The sequence below is a fragment of the Sprattus sprattus genome (assembly GCF_963457725.1).
Source record: "Sprattus sprattus genome assembly, chromosome: 2".
NCBI classification, from domain to species: domain Eukaryota; kingdom Metazoa; phylum Chordata; class Actinopteri; order Clupeiformes; family Clupeidae; genus Sprattus; species Sprattus sprattus.
Genome location: NC_137921.1, coordinates 46,448,248 through 46,468,333, shown reverse-complemented (window position 1 = coordinate 46,468,333; position 20,086 = coordinate 46,448,248). Strand labels below are relative to the sequence as shown.

Genomic DNA, 20,086 nt, shown 5'->3' with positions numbered 1-20,086 from the left:
ATCCCGCCAAAGAATGAAGAGAGCAATCCAGGAACTGGAGCAGGCCATTGGACACACCCACTGTTGCTTGGAGGGCCAGACCTGGCAGTAGATGGAGCCTGCTTGAGATGGAAATTTCCTGACCTGCCCTGATGGTTCCTGGATACAGCATCCCCATCGTTCCTCAGAGACCAGGAGTGCCGCAACGGGAGAGCACCTGCTGTCCACCACTGTTGGCCGTTCGCTGGCAACATCCTGGGGTCATGCAGTGTATGGGGCATGGGTGCTGCTTTTTAAACTGAGGTCTTTGTCTCACTGTTCATTCTTCCTAACTAGCTTGCCACAAGGAATTCACAGTATTATGAATGAATTTCGGTTAATTTGCTAGCCTTTTATAGTGTGACTGATTTTTTTTGATAGTTAAAGGTGCGCTATTTGATAGATTCCCCCACTCCCCCTACTTGCAAGACCTTCCGCGGCCTACCTCACAGTAGCCGGCCTACCTCACAAACTAGAATCAGGGTGCCCACTCTGACAAGGTTAACTGGCACACGCCATTACATGATATCATTGACGTGACGTGTAAATGAATGATAGAAAACTGATGATGCAAATGGGACCATTCCAAATCTTCTGGTGCTGCCCTGGGCGCCTGCCCATGGCGCTCATACCGAGATCTGACACTGTCAATGGGTACCACCACTCCATGCTTGCTTGTTATAAAGTTTGTACTATATGAGAAAGTAATGAAAGCCCCAGTGTGTCAGCATGCAATAAGTGACAGGTGTTCTTTGGTGTGAAGATTAGACTGCTCTTTGCACTCTGTCTGCCAATCCTGTATAATGGTGTCTGACAGCTGGGGAGAAGAGTGTGGATTGAGCTGTTACAAGTTTAAACTTAAAATAGAGGTAGCTGGGTACAGCCATGGCTCTGTTGTGGTGGCGCTGGGTACACACGCAGGGAGTGTGACTAACCACAAGTGCTACGCCACCACACCATTTAGCCAAGATGACGTCAGTGTTGTGTTACTGAGAGACTAGTGGAACCAAACAAAATGTGCCTGTCAAATAAGCATCTGTATACTGCAAGTAATATTTCTTTTGGCTGTTTAGCTGTTCAATAACAATTATCAACAATTTTCAATAATCTTACAATATAATAACATTAACTCCATTCTGAAGACAATGATCTGTGGGGGAAAAAATGGATAGTGTGCTTAGTGTATACAAGTGCCCATGACCTCCTCCAAACCTCACTGAGGAGCCTAGGGGGCAGTATTGGGCAGCCTTATGACATGCCTTCACCCTTAACCATACATGAGATGTAACATTTCTGCAACTGGAACATCTTGTTTTTACACTGTGCACTGCCAGTTACATGCCATTCCATGACACTGACTGACAATATAGTAATTACCCAACAAAATATTGAATTGTGCTGCTGGTACTATAGTTTGGTATGGTAGTTTTCTGTAATCTTCCCGACATCAGTATCAGTGTGTGTAGAAGACAAAGGTCATTCATTCATTGCAAAGCACAAAGGCTTTCTGTAAAACTGATTTATAAATATGACTTAAATTATTGTTTAAATTATCACAATAAGATCATCTGGATGTTTACATCAGTATAATATCAAACCTGTTCCATATACCTGAACATTTAAGGCTTTGGCCTCAGGGGTGTTTTTAAGAGCACCAGACACGGCTCGACTGAGGTGTGTGAGAGACCCGTCTCTGCTCTCCTAGAGCTGAGGTAATGATTGGCAGCTGCTGGTGCCAGGCCTGCAGGGCCTCATCTCTGGTAACTCTGATGTCAAGTGTCTTTCAGCTCTCATTCACTTGTCCACAGGCCTTTACAGATCTTCACTCCTGTGCCAGAGTGAGTGTCACTACAAAGATCCCAGAAAAGCTGCTTACCCTCCCCTCCCCCATTTGCCGCTCTCAATGTTGTGTGTGTGTGTGTGTGTGTGTGTGTGTGTGTGATGGAGGAGATGTTGAAGATGCCAGAGATAAGGTGATAAGATGTGGTAAGAGCACAAAGTGAAGGGAGAGGAGAAGGAAGGCTGTCGGTAGCAGCAGGTCAGGTTTGGCAGATGAAAGACAGGGTTGTCGGTTTGAAACAGGAGGCATCACTGCCAACAGGACGCTGTCATCTCTTACCTCTCAGGGGTTCAGTGGGGCATCTTTGGGTAGAGTAAGATAGAGATAGAGGGATAGAGAGGCAAAGGAGAGACCTGTGAAGGAAACTACTGTATGGTTGTTTCTTTCCCGCTCTATCCTCACCCCTTTCCAAAATAGAAAAATTAGCTATGACGATCGTACTACTTATGTGACCAGCCAGAAGCAGGGTCCACTTAGCCTGAGGATTATCCCAGTAAACCTACACACTGACCAGGTTTGGACCCTGACAATTAGCAAACAAAAATTAGACAAGAGTCAACACAATAATAATACATGTTCCACATTATTTAAAAGAATAGCTTTTTAGGTTAGTAAACTGGTAATCAAATCACCTCTAGACACTTCCCCCTCCACCCTCCCCTCACACTGCTTTGGCCAGCTCACCACCTGCTGCCACTCATTCAAATGATGTAACAGGTCAACTGTGTATCAGGAAAACAGCCTGCTTCAGTCACCATGACATTATAGCCTATTATAGAGTTTCATGGCTGTTGTCTGGCCAAAAAGAGTTTATGTATTCATTTCTTTCAGGGATTCTGTATGCATTCTTAATTGCTTGGCTGGTCTCCTGTGCTCAATAGAAACTGCAGTGTCATCAAAGTTCATTCTAGCTCATGAACAATCACTGCATAAATCAGTGCAGCTAAATTGTGATCTTGTTGGTCAGGGTGAGAAAACTACGATGTGGATATCATCAAGTTTGAGTGAGCACACAGTATACTTGATTCTATAGAAGAGCTTGCTGGTCCCTTTTTAGAGATGATAAACATCCTTGCAAAAACAAAAAGTAAAAGCAGTGAAACAAAGTTCTAAGAATGAGCTATGGTGACACAAATGGTCAAACCCCACATTGCCCAAGTCAATATTCTATGTGACCTAGTTTTGAAGGCTTTATAATGATTGTAAAATGTTTTTCACTACATCTCAAGGCCAGGCATCAATTAAGAGATTTTAATAAGAAACACTGTCTGTCTGCTACTTAAGAACTAGATAAATGCCATAAACCACTTTCAAACAAATACAACCTCCCTTCGCAAATTTCCTTCAGTCTCAAGGGCACTGCCCTTGTACAAACCTTCAGAGTTCTCTCAGTGTCTCTATCTTGCTCCCCCCACTGCTGTCTCTTCCAGCCTGGGAGGAGGGTGTACAAGGTGAAGGACTCAAGGCCTGTGCATTATTTATCATCCAACAGCTTGGAAAGCACTGTGGCCGACAGCCCAGCCCAGCCCAGCCCCCTTCGAAAACAGCACAACATGCAGATGGCTCTTGGAGACGGTCCATTTGATCTTGAAGAATCGACCCTCCCTGGAGGGGGAAATGTGCATTTAAGCACAACTCAGTGGACAACACACAGCGGTTATGAGCCATCCGTCAAGCTGGAAAACACACTGATGTGGCTGTGGTGAGTGTACCGCTGGTGGATTACAGCGGCACAAATGAGACTCTTTGCTTCCAAATTGGGTCTGATGATGGAGTGAGTAACACAGTGATAGACTGGGCTAAATTACTGTCTTTCTTTTATTTAGGAGCCAGAGGTGTTTCAAAAGTGATTTCCTAGTGGATAAAAACAGTACATCCTGTTCAACTGCTTTGCTCTAGGGCCTCTCAGCCCTGCTTTTAATACTCCCTCTGTAATGTGGGTCCAACCAAATTAAGTTATTTTCTTTTGTTAACATTTAATTACCTTTTGCTGGCAGAAGCTATTTTTATAACAAGTTTATGAATGAGTGATGCAATGCATTGTTAAAATCCGGCCTCTTCATGACACCATCAGAACAAAATGGGTGTCTATTTGATTTTAAAGTCTGCACTACATGGGACATTTTGGCGAGCAGTTGTTGAAACATCTCCTTCTCTAGTTTCACAGAAAGACCTTTGGCTTGGACCAAAGGTCAGGTTGCTTATTTTAACGTAAGTTGCTGGAGAGGCACCTTCACTATGACAAGAAGGAAACTCTTATGCAAAGCAACCAACCACAGGCAACCAGGGGCCTCTATATAGCAAGCAAACGCAACAGTTTGTGGTTTTCTAGTTTTGTAATGTGGCCCGGAAGTGTGTTCACACTCCTGTGACTGACATGATAGGCAGCCAGTCAAAGCGGTACAGAACAGATTCATTCAATGTTGTCAGTTTAGATTGCAACATGCAGAAGAGAGTTCGCCACACTTTGTGGGCGGGACAACTGCGTCTGAGTTGACTTCCTCCCTTACTAGCCTTATCTCATCTTAACCAGAGGATCAAACCAGCCTTATCCCACCCCAGCCAGATGGCCAATAGAAGGACTGAGAAATTGATAGGGGAGTGTCTTTGGGGGGGTGGGTGATCATACCCCAAAGTCCACTCTGATGACTGGTTGTTGGGGGTTGGTTGTGAAAAAAAGAGGTACAGCAAATGGTGGTTAAAATCTGGATAGATTTCAGATGGCCTTTGAAAAAACAGAGAAAAGAGCCCACCTAACTGCTCTGTGAAAACACTTCACAAAGTAAAGTAACTGTATGGACCTTACCCTATAATTATGCTGCAATCATGTATCCATAAATATTACTGTGTCTATATTAGATTAGTCTATTTTTTTAACATAGTAATAATGTAGCTTTAGCAAGGTGTTATTTTTTATTATTATTATTAAGGTGCATTCTCATATGGATCTATGTATTAGTGAAATGTATCAAAAGAAAGCAGGTTGCTACTCCTGTGTTTTTGTTATGGATACAGTTAAGTGATCCAGGTAAGCTTATGGCCTTGCTTTGCTTGTCCAGCTTTGTGTCTACAGAATACCGCAATGGTGTCTAATACAGATAGGGAAAACCGTGTCCGTAACACACATTCATCAACCATTATTAATGAGCTTAACCACGCCCAGAGCAAACTCCTTCACGCCATTGCACACATGGACTTCCCTCTAATGTTCCCGCATTTAAAAAAAAAAAACCCTCACATCTTGAATTTTCATTTCCCTCTGGGGTTGAACCAAAACCGGGGCCTGGCTGTATCTCATCTAGTCTGAACTGGCTGGAACCTGCCTGCTCTCTCCACAAGCAGACAGAGGCTGCGCTCAAATGCCAAGAAAATCTCCTTGTGTATGCCACAGCCTCAGCCAATAGCACACATTTGGAGGTGGAAAGTAGGATTCACCTTGTCAGAGTATGTTTCTCTCAACCCCCTTCAGCTGAAGAAATTGTGTGTGTGCATGTGTCTGTGTGTTAGGGATGGGGTGAAATGGGGGTCTGTGCTGTTCTTTGTGTTTTTCACAGTGACAGCGAGGTTGGCCACAAACTATGTGCCTGAGGCATTTGTTCATTGCACCACCATCTCATCTCTGTTCAGGCAATACAAATTTGCGTCAAACTTCCACTTCTTGATTAATCGTGCTTACAGTGAAATTGTATGGGGGTTGTATGACGGGGCTGGGGGTAATGTGGACTGTGAAAAACTAATGCCTCACACATTGCTTTGGGATGTGTGATTACCCTGAACTTGAACAAATAGGTAACTCATTCACCTATCTACCTCATGCCAGAAGTCACTCACATTGTAGTCATATTATAAAATATCTACATTATCCACATTGCATAAGCTAGGAGACTGACCTCTCACATTTGATGCTCATCAATATTACCTTCTGGTCCATATTCCTTTAGGGAAGATGTGGGCTTCCTGCAGCCTCTATCCATATCACAGTATGGTGTCCCAGAAGGACAAGCAAGGCAAAAGCTTTAATCTTCTTATTTGCTGCCATATGTTTGGACTCCATGTTACATGTGCTCTAGGAAAAGCATGGCATATACCAAGAGGACGTATTCTATCTGATAAATGCTGATGGATAGGACCCCAGTAAAGTGAAGGTCTGTATACTAATGATAATCTACCGTAGTCTACATTGCCTCTCGAACATTTCCCAGCCGGCATATCCCCGTGTTGATGTGATCAACAGTGGCACAGTGGCCGCTTGACATGGCCTTCTGATCATGTGTAAGTGAGCTCGTCAATGTTACAGTGTATGCTACGTTAGTTAGTGTTACCTATCCAAATCTGTAACAGATTATGCCTTATATTGTAGGGGGTTGTCAGTTTACATCTATTATGAAGGAAGACCAAAGGACAAAGACGATGTTGTTTGCTGAATGGTTATGGTGTGCGCTCTGTAACTCTAAAACTACACGTCTACACTTGTATAGCATAAAATAGCCTACATTAAGGGGTAGCATTATTATTTGCTGTATTGTCATAGGCTACAGTTCTTGGCTAAAGTAGGTTAACATCAACTGCTAACTTGGTCGTTAGCTTATGAACATGTGACTGTTTCCATCTTAACTATATAAGAAAGGGGCAAAGTTCATTCGTTGATACATTAATAGGTCGTCTGACTTTCTTACGGCGATGAACAACCAAACTGTCATGCAATGTAACCTACCGACCAGTTTCCTCACTGACCGCCTCTATCCGGCAGGTACAAACGCGCCTCACACTTTTAAGAAACTTCAGTACCGCCCTCTGCCACTTCCTGTTCCCTACAATAAACTGTAATAAACTGTAGCTTCGGATACTTCACTCGGATTAAGAAAAAACAAAGACGATGACCACTCTGATGAATTTGTCTGGAAAATGACCATTCTAGATTGAGGTATGTTGATTTTAATACATTTCCCATTATATTTCATGTCCATCACATGCAGTCTATGAACGAGGCGCAGCTGGCAAATTGTTAGGAAAACTGGTGCAGACTGGTTAGCTGTACCGGGCGCACAGCACTGTATAACAGCGGGCAGCATGTCTCGCTAAAAATGGGACAAGAGATGGTTAGTCTTACGACGTACATCAAGACGACAATCAACCGTCCAAATGATAGATAACGCAACACTGCGATATATTTGTTTAGTCTTGGGTACATGAAAAATCTAGAAAATATTTCCATTTGGCTCACCTACTGCAGAGGAGGGAAACTTGGAGACACGAAGGCGGATGTTGGCTTAATAGCACTCGCCGAATTTCTTTTGACCAAAGAAGCACGCAAACGGTGTGGGTGAGATTTTATTGAACAGCTGAAACATCTACAAATAATTCATAGTTTGGTCACCAACTACAGTGACGGAAAACTTGGAAGCACAATAGCGTATATGAATAGCGTACGCAAAATTGCGTTTGACCGAAGAAGCACGCGAACGTTGTGGATGAGGTTTTAATTAACAGCTGACAGTCTACTGATGTTAGAACCGGCCCATAGAAATGCTGTGTCACAACGGCTCAATCCTACTTGCTTTCACGCGTACTGTAAACACGGCGCTGTACCACAATGGCGCTGATGCGGTCTACCGTAGCAGCCTGAAACACGGACCACAATTGACGGCTCCCAAATCGCGGAGTGGATCTTGAAGATAACGTATGTTAACAGTGATGTCCACATAGCTAAGCTCAACGGCTGCTAGATATTTCATGTCAACCTCCATGTACCAAACCGTATTCTGTACCGTTATACGGTGTGGATGGTGGTAGCAGTTCATGATGTCTATGTAGATGCCGGCATAACAACACAGTAAGTAGGCTATGCTGTTTCATATAACAGAATTGCGAGAATATTGTGCGAGCATTTTTGTTGTGATTTGGACTCGGATAGGTGGGCAATAATATTGGGTTGTACAGCTGCTGAGCTGAGATATGGTTGCTGCTGATTTTGTGCGATTGCCATGTAGTCTTCACGTTGGACGTCAATGCTGCACAGTAACTAGTTGGGCTATTTGCGACATGGCTTCCACACTTTGAAACGCAGGTGGTCGCAGTAGGCTACAGTGAAACTTGGTTACTGCGGCCCAGTTCTTAACATCTGACAGAGAATTCTATTGTTCAAACCCTGTGTCGTCACATTTCAACAGATGTCAGTGAAGTGGTGTGTATGTGTGGAATCATAGTGTTTTGCCTCTACAGAAGTAGTAGCCTGTACTAAGAAAAGTTTAGGCCTACTGTATGGTAGATATGTTCACCTTTTGTTAGATGACACATTGCCATCTATTTACTTTGACACACAGGTAGCCTAAACAGTGGCTGAGTAATTCAAAATAGGAGGATGAAAGCTGGTATGAAATATTTCATTTGTTTTGCATGTGAATATTCGGTTATCGTTCTGCAGTTTCCCCCCACCTCCATAGGTGGCCACTGTCATGCCATCTGAAGATCATTAGAATACCACTAATTGAGTAAATGCACTTGCTGACATACTATTTAAGGTTTTGCGTTAGACAAGCTAAATTAAAGCCTCTACATTTGAGTCTACTGTGAATCCTTCCTTGTTAACAATAATATTTTAGATTGCTGTTTGGCATTCAATGGGGATTTCTTATGGCAGATATGACCAATGCGATCGAATGTCATGAACTGCCCAACAACTATTGAGAGACATATGGTAGTCCCAGTGTCAATGAAATCTGCCTGAGTGCACACAGAACTCTCATTGGTTACTTGCAATGCCAGTTAAGTCCTGTTGTTTGAGCACTGACAAATGACAGTGCTTTTTGCATTGCTCTTCCGCTTGTGACCTACTTTGTAAAAAGCAAAACAGATTGAGGTTGAATGAGGTTACCCATGAATGCAATTGGTTTAGGATATTATTGGTATTGTACTATCAGTGTGACTATAAATTCATTTCTGAACCCAACAAACTGGGTGGGGTCCATTTTTCCAGATTTGTCCCTGGTGTACAGTAATGGACATGATACATGGTTGTCTGAATCCAGTCTTTGTGTGTGTATAAATTCTTTACACTACAGTGTACTGCTACATCATCTTCAGATTTAACATATACGCGACAATGATACGAAACTATCACAATATTTGGGCTACGATACAATATTATTGCGAATCTTTACACCTGATGGTACAGCGTTGCGATTTGATTCTGTAATACACTGCGATTTATTTCTTCTGTATATTATTACAAATAATCGCCATCTGGTGGACAAAAGCAATGGTATCGGGGTTGACGTATGTACCAAAATGAAATTAAAATCATTATATAAAATAGATGAATATCGCAATACTTGGTGCTGCTGTATCGATATAATATTGTGGCAGAAAATATTGTTAATCAATTTTTTTTCACCTCTAACAATTACATACGATTTCAACTGAAACTCCTCAGAAGGGTACACATATTGGTATGCTTATTTTGCCCTCTTTACTTCAGGATCTATGCTAAGTTTTTGGTTGGTTTTATTAGTGTTATTTTTTAGCGTGGTGTTTGGAAAAGGCTACAAAAACACTTTATAACCCACTGGACCTGTAATCCTAGCTCAAGGCAGCCCTGGGAGGAGATTCTGGGTGCATGGGGGGGAACTGACTCTAAAAACATGGAAGAACCTGACTCTGAAGTAAAGTCCATCTGCCCTAGGCTAGTTTAGGTATGTAGATTGTAATCACTGTGATAGACACTTGAGTTACCCGCTTGAGTAAGCTGTGGAAATCTACGATGCATCAGAGGGTCAGTAGGAGTGTGACAGAGGGGTCATTGCAGTTCTGTAGCATCTATTGTCATGTTGAATTTGTGGGTTTAAGCCCTTGTTTGAGCCTCATCATTCTAATGAGAGCTCAATGCTAATGACCCACCCCCAATACACATACAATTCACAGGCATGAGAATCACTCACCTTTCAGCGAAATTCGCCGTTTTGAAAACAAAATAGGTGACCTACGTGAATCGTGTAGATTCGATGAGTTTTGTTTTTGTTGGGGGGGGGGGGGGGGGTTGGACATATTTTTCATATTCAGATGACATGTACATTTGTACTGAACTAGTGCTGGCGGCGGCAAGGTCCTCAGTGTTGCCAGATTGTAAATTGCGTATCATATCAAAGGCTCAAAATGATCGTATTTGGAGGATAATGAATTATATCTGTCAACACTGGGAAAGTTTGACCAATGACAGAGCTCGCGCAAGAAGGTGGAACGTAAGTGATACCCTTTCCAAAACGTGTAAAGACGTAATAACTCATTTGTGAAAGACCCAGAGAAACAATAATATCCGACAAGGCAAAATCCCGGACAATTTTGGAATCCCTGCTGGACGCATTTTTTTTGTGTGACCGTAATGTTACCATATAAAACGTTAAAACATGTGTTCGGTAACTTAACGGGATGATTCATTTCAAGGGGCATAACCTTCAGATACAAGTATGAAAAAGTTAGCAATGATGTGATTAGCCTGGTTACGAGACGGCTACGGTGTGAATAACTGATGGAGTAAGATAATTTAGCTACATTAACTCAAACGCCACGGAGACTCCCTGTTCTAACTTTGAATCGCTCTGTTGGGGCAAAGTGACCATTGCAAAGGTGTTTGACTACAGACTGTTAACGTAGCAAATAATTCCTACTATTTCAGCCAGTCAACTTACAAGCCTTGCAGGTATAAAACAAATCATGACGTCAGATGACCATTTTCAGTCTCGTTACCATAAACAAGACCCAATACAGTGCAACCCTGAGCACTGACATGATAAGCACTTTGGTGACAAGAAAGGTGAGCATGGCTGAAAAGGGGACTCTTGTCACATGGAAGGCTTCAGTGATGCTCTGCTCAAAAAGGCCAAGTCGCCAAGCTATGAGGCAAAGCAGTCAAGAGCAAGTGCCACTGGAAGTAGATAGATGGATACTTTAATAGGAGCTTCTTGACAAGAATTCCATGAATGAAAAGAGATCCTTACATTTTGCATCATTTAGTACTTCTAAAGAATATATGATTGTATTGTTTTTTTCGCCGCTGATTTATTATGTTGAATAACTGGATGATGCTAGTGCATGGAAATATTAACGCGAAGGGCCTCGCCAATAAAATGTATTGAAATCTGAATTACATAACATTGTATTGGCTGTCAATCATGATGGAAGAGTAGACAAGTTAAGTTACGGCATCTCTCGTGGGGGCTATGCATTAAGCCATTTGTGGTGCCCTTACCACATTGTGCCTCATATACTGTAAATGATAGACCCAGTGACAGGCTGGCATGAAATGGCTTGCATAATACTAAGTAAGGAGGCCAAAATATTTTTTGACTCATGGCTGAAGCTAAGTTTCTCCAGCTCTCCCCAGGTTGGAAAAAAAGCATCTCAAACTTCATCAGATTGACGCTTTAAAATATGGAATATTTAAATTTTACTTACAGGGGGGGCACGCCCCCGGACCCCCCCAGAGGGGTAATATCCTCCTCACCTTTTTCACCCCTTACCCGTTTTCATGCCTGAATTCAACATGTGAGACCGTGCAACAGTGTAAGAGTGTGTTGTGTGTTGTGTGTGAACCATTGGCAGTCAGTGGCAACACTTTCCTTCGGCATGTTAATGATTTCCATATGAAGTTGTGGCTACACATCTCAAATGGAAAGGGAGATTGTGTATGAATACTCCCCCAGTGTAATAAACTGTTTAAATGAGTGCACACCAGCATACAGACACACACAACCTTGCACATTCTTACACATAGGTTCTTCAGAATCACTGGGTGTTTTGCTGCCGTCGTTAACAAACCCCCAGTCTGGGAAAAATGGCATGAGCCCTCACATGACTAATCCGGCAGTGTTCACTTCATGCGTCTGCATGTGCTTTGAGTGCATCAGACCTTAATGAAGACCTGATGAAAATGAGTCTCACTTTCAAATGCCCTGGCTGGCCCTGCATGGTAGATGCTCAAAAAGTTGAGTCTCTGGAGTAAGCAGAATCAGACACAAGCACATTAGGCTCGGTCTGGAGTGGTTTTATAGATGCAAGATTTACCACGAATGAGTAGTGGATGTAACAGTGCTTTCAACGTGTGTTGTTGGCTCTTTTTCTTTCTTTGCCCAGTCTGCCTATCGGCTTGTCTTCCCGTCACACTGTCAGTCATTACGAAACAGTAATGCTGATAGGTCACTCCACTCTCACAGAGATAGGCCCCGAGAATGGCCTAGGACACTGAGCAGAGACCATAAATATTAATGAGTGCTCATGCTAGAGAAGCTTCAGGAGAATAATGCACAGTAATCATTGAGCAGAGTGTGGCGCATGGGGCGGTTTGCTGATGTAGAAACAGAATATTTGTGGCCTCAATAGGTAATTTAGTTACGAGTTTGCCACCTTATGATCTTCCAGCACCCCTCCCCCTGTTTTCCAAATATGTCCTCATTAGTGTTCATTCATTAGCAGCATTCAACCATGATTTCTCACACAACCCTTACGTAACGCTAAAAAAAATGCATAGTGAGCAGGGTAGGTCTCTCGGGGTAGGTCTGGATCCTCAAATGGGGGATAGTAAAACTCCCAAATGAATCGCGTGCAAGACGTTGTGTAACAGTGCAACCTTATGTAATTTTTATCAGTGTTCATTTAGAGAAGATGGAACTTGGCCACAAAACAGTGATTGATCATTTTTCCAATCTGTTTGTCTTCCTATTATGGCTAAAGAGGCATTTGATGAAGCCAAGAGATTCAAGACAAAGATGAGTGTGTTGGGTAAATAATGAGACTCGGACATCTCTCTGGGACCTGACTTGTTTTGTCGCTTGTTTGTATCATACACAATAGCCCTGCTTCAAAGATCAAGCAGACTTGGACTTTGTCCATTGATTGACTTGGATTCAACTTCTGACTGTGTTGCGCAGTAAACTTCAAGGTTTAATTTGTATTGCTTTTATGGCACAGCATTTTCAAACGGCTTTAAATTGTAATATTGGTTGACCAAAGAGAGGCGATGAGCTCTGCAGACCAGGAGGCGCAGAAACAGATGTTTTGGTTAACTAATGAGCAGTCAGACAGATGGCCTGAATAAGGACCACCATGAAGAAGCACACCATGAAGAACATTTGCTATTGATGTAAATATGGTCTAGACTAACTGATTATCCTCTACCTCTCTTCTGTCTTCATTTACTCCTCCCTCTCTCTGTCTCTGAAGTGAATGACATTATTTGATGGTGTAATCTTTTGCAGACCAGTAAATAGGTTGGATTGCCTGGGTTGACAAAGTCTGTTAAATTTAGCCCGAGTAAATATTCATTACTGAGGGATAAAACCGGTTTAGTTGCAGCTTGTTCTGTAGAGTATCATGTATGCATTGTAGGCCAAACATGTTTTCAGTGGATCTATAATTAAGTTAATTGAGCTAAATTACAGAAGAGTAACCACTGATTTGTCCTTTTCCCTGCTAAGGTTTAAAAAAACATTACCTGGACAGAGGAATGATCATTCCGGTCTCCAGTGTTCCATTGACTGTTTTTTCTTCTTCATAGTGCTGTCAAAATTCACTGTTAAATTCCACACTATAATTATAATCTCTGACACTACTCAGTCGTAGAACCAGACATTCCAAACTGAGCGACCAATGGCATGTCTAAAATAAACCCCCTTTGACTGGCCTTTACAGTTGATATGTTGACATCAAAGCTAATATGGCCTTTCCTTTCAGCACAGGGATGAGGTTTGAGAGAGAAAAACGGGATAAGCAAAGCGAAAGAACAAAGCAACGACTTAAAAGAACTTGTTCAAATGAAGGAAAGGAATGTGGCTGTTGAAGCTGTAGCAAGCACAGGGTTGATTATCATCGTGGTGTATTACTCACTTACCACTCCCTGTTGATTCCAAGGTGTTTAATAGCAGGTGGATGAGTTCAGGCATGTGATGAGATTCCTGGAATGGCTTCTTAGAACATACAAACAGCTTTCCAAGAATTCTCATGTCTGGATAGTTATTTATTTGTTGAGATTTGATGGTAGCAATTGCATATTCAGGCTGGCACGTTTTGCTCTAACATCAATTTCTCAGCTGTATCTTTTACACCTCTCACCTAGAACAGAACATTAATTAAATATTTTGTTATCCTTGTACTTTATCGCTCATGATCTTTGATTTTTTTTTTTAAATTCCTCTTACAAACAAAGCCTAGTCTGTTTTAGTTTTTTTTCCTATCAGGTCATCTACGTGTTCAGTGTAATACTAGGAATGCACTCCTACTCAGGACATTGTGTCATCACCACCCAATCATCCTCTTACACTGGTTGAATTAGCTTTGGTTCTCTGGCTCACATTTTATTTCTCAGAGAGTGAGAAGGTCACTTATTTTTCAGTGAGTTGTTTGCATCTGTAGTGCTTTTAGGTTAGGCCCAGCAGTATGAAAGATGACCTGGGGCAGTCGATACTGGTCCATGGAAATGGCAAACAGGGGAGGCCAGGGAAATGGGAGACTTCATAAAACATTATCTTTGGCTTCATTTCACGTCCCGATCAATATCAGTTTTCATGTGGTCATATTTGTACCGGCCGTGATGGATAATTTAATCAGGAAGTGAATACTGATTCAAACTAGCTTCAGATGGAACACGTGTCATGTGGTGTAATGAACAGACAGGCCACTGTCTCCTCCCTTTCCTCCGAGGATTTAGAAAAAAGGTGCAAGAAGCTGTTTCTATGTGATTTCGATGTTTCACATCATGACGGAGTCATATGTATTGAAGGAAAATATTTCATTGTGTCTATCTAAGAGCACATGTCTAACCAGTTTGGTCTTGTTTATCCAGAGCATTATTCCCATATATTTTGATCATATTACTTACATTTTTTTTCTATTTTTGCAGGAATGTTTACCCTCACAGAAGTTGCCTCTCTCAATGACATTCTGCCAACCTACCGAATCCTGAAACCATGGTGGGACGTATTTATGGATTACCTTGGCATCGTCATGCTGATGTTGGCAATTTTTGCTGGAACAATGCAGTTAACCAAAGACCAAGTAGTATGCCTCCCTGAATTGGAGTCCGATACTCCATCCACTCCACGCCCTGATGAGTTCACAGACCAGATGGGGACGGGATCTGCATCAGGAACGGGAGCAGGATCAAGTAGAGTAACCTTGGGAGCTGCGCCTCTCGCCTCGAAGGACCAACCTGATAACGTTGTCCACCAAATCCATTTCATGCACGCGTCTGCTGTTGGGCAGCCCCAGCCAACAGGGGTCAAAACAAACTTGGACTTCCAGCAGTATGTTTTCATCAATCAGATGTGTTACCATGTTGCCCTCCCATGGTATTCAAAATATTTCCCATACCTAGCTCTCATTCACACTATTGTGCTCATGGTTAGCAGCAACTTCTGGTTCAAGTATCCAAAGACCAGCTCAAAAATTGAGCACTTTGTCTCGATTCTGGGAAAATGTTTTGAGTCACCCTGGACCACCAAGGCTTTGTCAGAGACAGCCTGTGAGGACTCTGAGGAGAATAAGCAGAGACTGACTGGAGCCTCGTCGTTACCAAAGCATGTATCTACGAGCAGTGAAGAGGGAAGCCCAAATCAGTCCACACCAATGCTTGCAAAAACTGGTGTTAAGTTCTCTGCTGAAAAGCCAGTTTTCGAGTTTCCCAGCATGACCATTTTAGATAAGAAAGATGGAGAACAGGCCAAGGCACTTTTTGAGAAAGTGAGGAAGTTCCGAGCACACGTGGAGGACAGCGACATGATCTACAAGATGTATGTTGCCCAAACAGTCATCAAAACACTGAAATTTATTTTAATTATTTGCTACACAATGACGTTTGTTGCCTCCATTAATTTTAATCACGTGTGCAAACCTGATATCAAACACTTGACTGGTTATGCAAGTTTTCACTGCACTCATAACATGGCTTTCATGTTAAGGAAACTGCTTGTTAGTTATATTTCCCTCATATGTGTCTATGGCATGGTATGCATATACACTCTTTTCTGGTTGTTCCGACGGCCTCTTAAAGAGTACTCCTTTGAAAAAGTTAGGGAGGAGAGCAGTTTTAGTGATATACCCGATGTTAAGAATGACTTTGCTTTTCTGCTGCACATGGTGGACCAGTACGACCAGCTGTACTCAAAGCGTTTTGGTGTCTTTCTCTCAGAGGTGAGTGAGAACAAGTTGCGAGAGATAAGCCTTAACCACGAGTGGACGTTTGAGAAACTACGACAGCATGTAACTCGAAACACACAAGACAAGCTGGAGCTCCACCTCTTCATGCTTTCAGGGGTCCCTGATGCTGTCTTTGACCTCACTGACCTTGAGGTCTTGAAGTTGGAGCTGATCCCTGAAGCAAGGATCACGGCGAAGGTATCACAGATGATAAACCTCCAAGAGCTGCACTTTTACCATTGTCCTGCAAAGGTCGAGCAAACAGCATTCAGTTTCCTTCGCGACCACCTTCGGTGCCTTCATGTCAAGTTCACAGATGTTGCTGAGATCCCGACCTGGGTGTACTTGCTGAAGAGTTTGAGGGAACTCTATCTGGTGGGCAACCTAAACTCTGAGAACAACAAAATGATTGGTTTGGAGTCCCTCAGAGATCTGAGGCATCTGAAGATCTTGCATCTCAAAAGCAACCTCACGAAAATCCCAACCAATATCACAGACCTATCCCCACATCTCATCAAACTGGTGGTGCACAATGATGGTACAAAACTTTTAGTACTAAACAGTCTGAAAAAGATGATAAACCTGGCAGAGCTGGAATTGCACAATTGTGAACTGGAAAGGATCCCCCATGCCATTTTTAGCTTGACCAACCTCCAAGAGCTGGACTTGAAATCCAACAACATCCGTACCATCGAAGAGATCATTAGCTTTCAGCACCTCAAGAGACTGATTTGCCTCAAACTATGGCACAACAAAATCATTAGCATTCCGCTCTCCATAAGCCATGTTAAAAACCTTGAGTCACTCTATCTCTCACACAACAAGCTAGATGCCCTACCCACCTCTCTGTTCAATCTGCTTAAGCTGAGGTACCTGGATGTCAGCAACAACACAGTGACGATAATTCCACCAGAGGTGGGCTTCCTACAGAATCTCCAACATTTTGCCATCACAGGCAATAAAGTGGAGGTGGTGCCCAAGCAGCTATTCAAGTGCACAAAGCTAAGGACTTTGTGTCTAGGTCACAATTGCGTTTCCACCCTACCGGAGAAAGTGGGCCAGCTAATGCAGTTGACTCACCTGGAGCTCAAGGGAAACTGTTTGGACCGCCTACCGGCCCAGCTTGGCCAGTGCCACTTGCTACGGAAAAGTGGCCTCATTATTGAAGATCACCTCTTTGACACACTTCCCCTGGAGGTTAAAGAGAGTGTCAATCAGGAATAGGGATGCGCCAATACCACTTTATTACAGATTTGATTCTTGTGTCCGAGTACTCCTCTCAATGAATTTGCATCAACATATTGATCTGATCTTACATCATTCCAGCATTTCCGGCTGGCAGTGGTATCTGCAACCAATACTCAGTACTGCATCGGTACATCCCTATTCAGGAACCTAAGATCTATTTTGCTGTTTGGTTATGAGTGCTGCTGTGTGGATGAGTTGATTGAGTGCATGAGTACGTATATGGCCAACTACTCTCCCTACATGCATGTTTCTAGTCACGTTACCAATGTGGAATGGAATATGGACTGCAGGGCATGGGGCACAGCAGACATGAATGTTTTTCTTACTGCTGGTCAGGTTTCAATGAAAGCATGTCATCTGTATGGTATGAAGTTAAGCTCAGGGCTGATTTGATTTTACCTTAAGGAAAAGGTAGGTGTTTTTAAACTTTTAGAGTAAACCCTGATAGAATGCTGCTATAACTGGGAAGTTATACATTTGCAATAGCGTGTCGGACAGTGACATACCATTGGTACCTTTTCTCAGTGGTTTAAGAGAACAATTATGGAAATGTAAGCGTGGAAATGAAACAAAAAAAGAAAGGTACAAGTAGGTGCCAGGGACTCCCCATTGTTCTGCTATTTATTTCTTGTTGCAGCCTTTTTTTTTTCATAATCACTCCCATAAAAAAAAAAAAAAAAACGTTCCTGCCATATTACTTGACCATACTCGACTACAGATTTATAAACATGTAGCAACAATTTAGAGGTACTCTTTAATATTCTGAACATTTTCGTTCCAATCAAGTTTATGTCTTATGCATGACCGCATAAGGTAAACATGCCAAGAATCCCACCAAACATTTTGAGCAATCATGTCTATGTTGTTCTTTCAGCTCCTTGCTACAGTCCGCAAAGTTCCTATTGTGGTGGAATTATTGATTGTATCTCGTAATTTAGTTTAGATGTAACCAGGGAAGACCAATGCACAGCATCAGAAATCTTCAAGCAGCAATGACTGATGTGAACATGTTTGTATATAATGTATTGTACTAAGTGAAAAAGGAGATCCCACCCTTTCTTCTCTCCTGATACATGAATATGGCACGGTCTTTGCTGCTTACAGGGCCCCAGTGTATGTGGACCTTTGCTATCCTGATATTTACTCCTTTTATATGATAGATATTCAAGCTCAGTTAGTAGACATGAATTAGGCATCTTTCGTATTCTCCAAACTCACAGGACACCCTTAAGTCTGTTTCAAATTATGACCCACACTTTAAACAGCATAATGATACTCATGTTGTCGTTAACTCTGCTTTGAAAGGCCATGTAACGGAAAGTGTGTGTTTTTTAGTTGACAGTTGAACTACACAGATGTTTGGCCTTATCATCCATCTTCTCCCCAATCTTGTCCTCCTCCTGTCTCAGAATTACTACAGACGTATTCCAAATCTCTACCCATAGGAGGTATAGAAATAGGATGGGTGTAGATAAAATATGTATGTGGTGTCCTTTGAAGCAGTGTCAATGTCATAAAATGTTACAGTTAAGGGAACAACTATATTGAACCATTCTTAATCATTTCCAGCACACACCCCCTTTTACTACAGCTCTTGGCACAAATTGGTGCCTCTCTACTTTGTCCTAAAAAAGTAACGCATTGGATGAAAAGCAGAAGAAAATGGTACTCACTCAAAAGTATTGCATGCGAAGCCATAACCAAGGGATCTTTCACCTCAGTGTTTAACATAAAATACAGATAGCTTAAAGACAGATAGATGTTTTTGTCACACTGCCACCTCTAAATGCTGCAAAGGTCCTAGTGATTGCATTTAATTTTGTTAAATACGTCGTCTCCCCTCACCAGGTCTGATAGAAACTAAACTGACCTTGGGAAATGCTTAAACAAAAGGTATACATATTTTTTGGAAAATGTTTTAATATATTATGGAAGAATGTTGCAAAGATTACTTTTAGGTAGGTTATTTGGTAAATTGTTATTTACGTGCATATTTTCATATATTGTTATGTTTTTTTTTTCTCCCCTTTATTAAGTTAATGTCTCCATGTTTTTTAAACTAAGCTGCCTCTTTTTAACTTTCTTTTATAATGTAAAGTAATTCATTTCTAAACCAATGTTCTAACTTTCAGTTTTACACCTGAATGAAATCAATAAAAGCAGATGTTATAACATCAAACTAATACATTCTGATATGAATTTTGCTGTTCAAACTTCCAAAAGATATTGTAGCCTGCATTGCATGCAGAAGCTGGTATGGCTGCATAAGGCTCACACACTAAAGGGCAATGGATTCTGTTTGTTTTGAGTCCTGTTGTGAAGTGTGTCTAGTAGACATACCAAGACATATAATGGTAGCGTGATTTTATCACTGCCATGACATTACAGTACCTAGCATCAATGAGTGAATGTCATATGACTGTCAAAAGTAGAGCAGTGTCACATTTTCACATTCGTGTCCTTGGAAGGTTTGGGATGATCCTGTGGTTTATTTAAATTATATATTACTGGCATAGTTTCAAATAAATGCCAATAAATGATATGCTGTTGTATTTCTTTGACTGATATTGGGTGCACATTTGCCAAGTGGTGGAATAAGTCAAATTAGGTCATCTCTGAGATTTACACACTGCAAGTAGCAGCAGTTTTGCTTGTAGACATTGTCATTGTAGCCAATATTAAGTACGCCCTCTTCCTCAAAGATATACATTTCTCCAGCAAGCGCATCTATGTGCTGAAAGGGTTTCTGTCATTGCAGGTTAGTTTAACAAATTCGCATTTCAAGTATAATTCTTC

The 20,086-nt window shown here is 41.9% G+C and overlaps 1 protein-coding gene across 5 annotated transcripts; it reads left to right on the top strand.

The window, feature by feature from the left end:
- Positions 1 to 3,505: 3,505 nt before the first annotated feature.
- Positions 3,506 to 19,407, top strand: lrrc8db (leucine rich repeat containing 8 VRAC subunit Db). 5 transcript variants are annotated; one of them, XM_080832505.1, is made up of 2 exons: positions 3,506 to 3,560; positions 14,748 to 19,407. In XM_080832505.1, the coding sequence occupies exon 2, from the start codon at positions 14,750 to 14,752 to the stop codon at positions 17,264 to 17,266; it is 2,517 nt and encodes an 838-aa protein (XP_080688631.1). In that variant the 5' UTR covers positions 3,506 to 3,560; positions 14,748 to 14,749; the 3' UTR covers positions 17,267 to 19,407. The 5 variants fall into 5 exon arrangements, with proteins under 5 accessions (XP_080688631.1, XP_080688629.1, XP_080688627.1 ...); XM_080832503.1 differs by lacking the exon at positions 3,506 to 3,560 and adding an exon at positions 3,584 to 3,632; XM_080832501.1 differs by lacking the exon at positions 3,506 to 3,560 and adding an exon at positions 6,653 to 6,782.
- Positions 19,408 to 20,086: the final 679 nt, after the last annotated feature.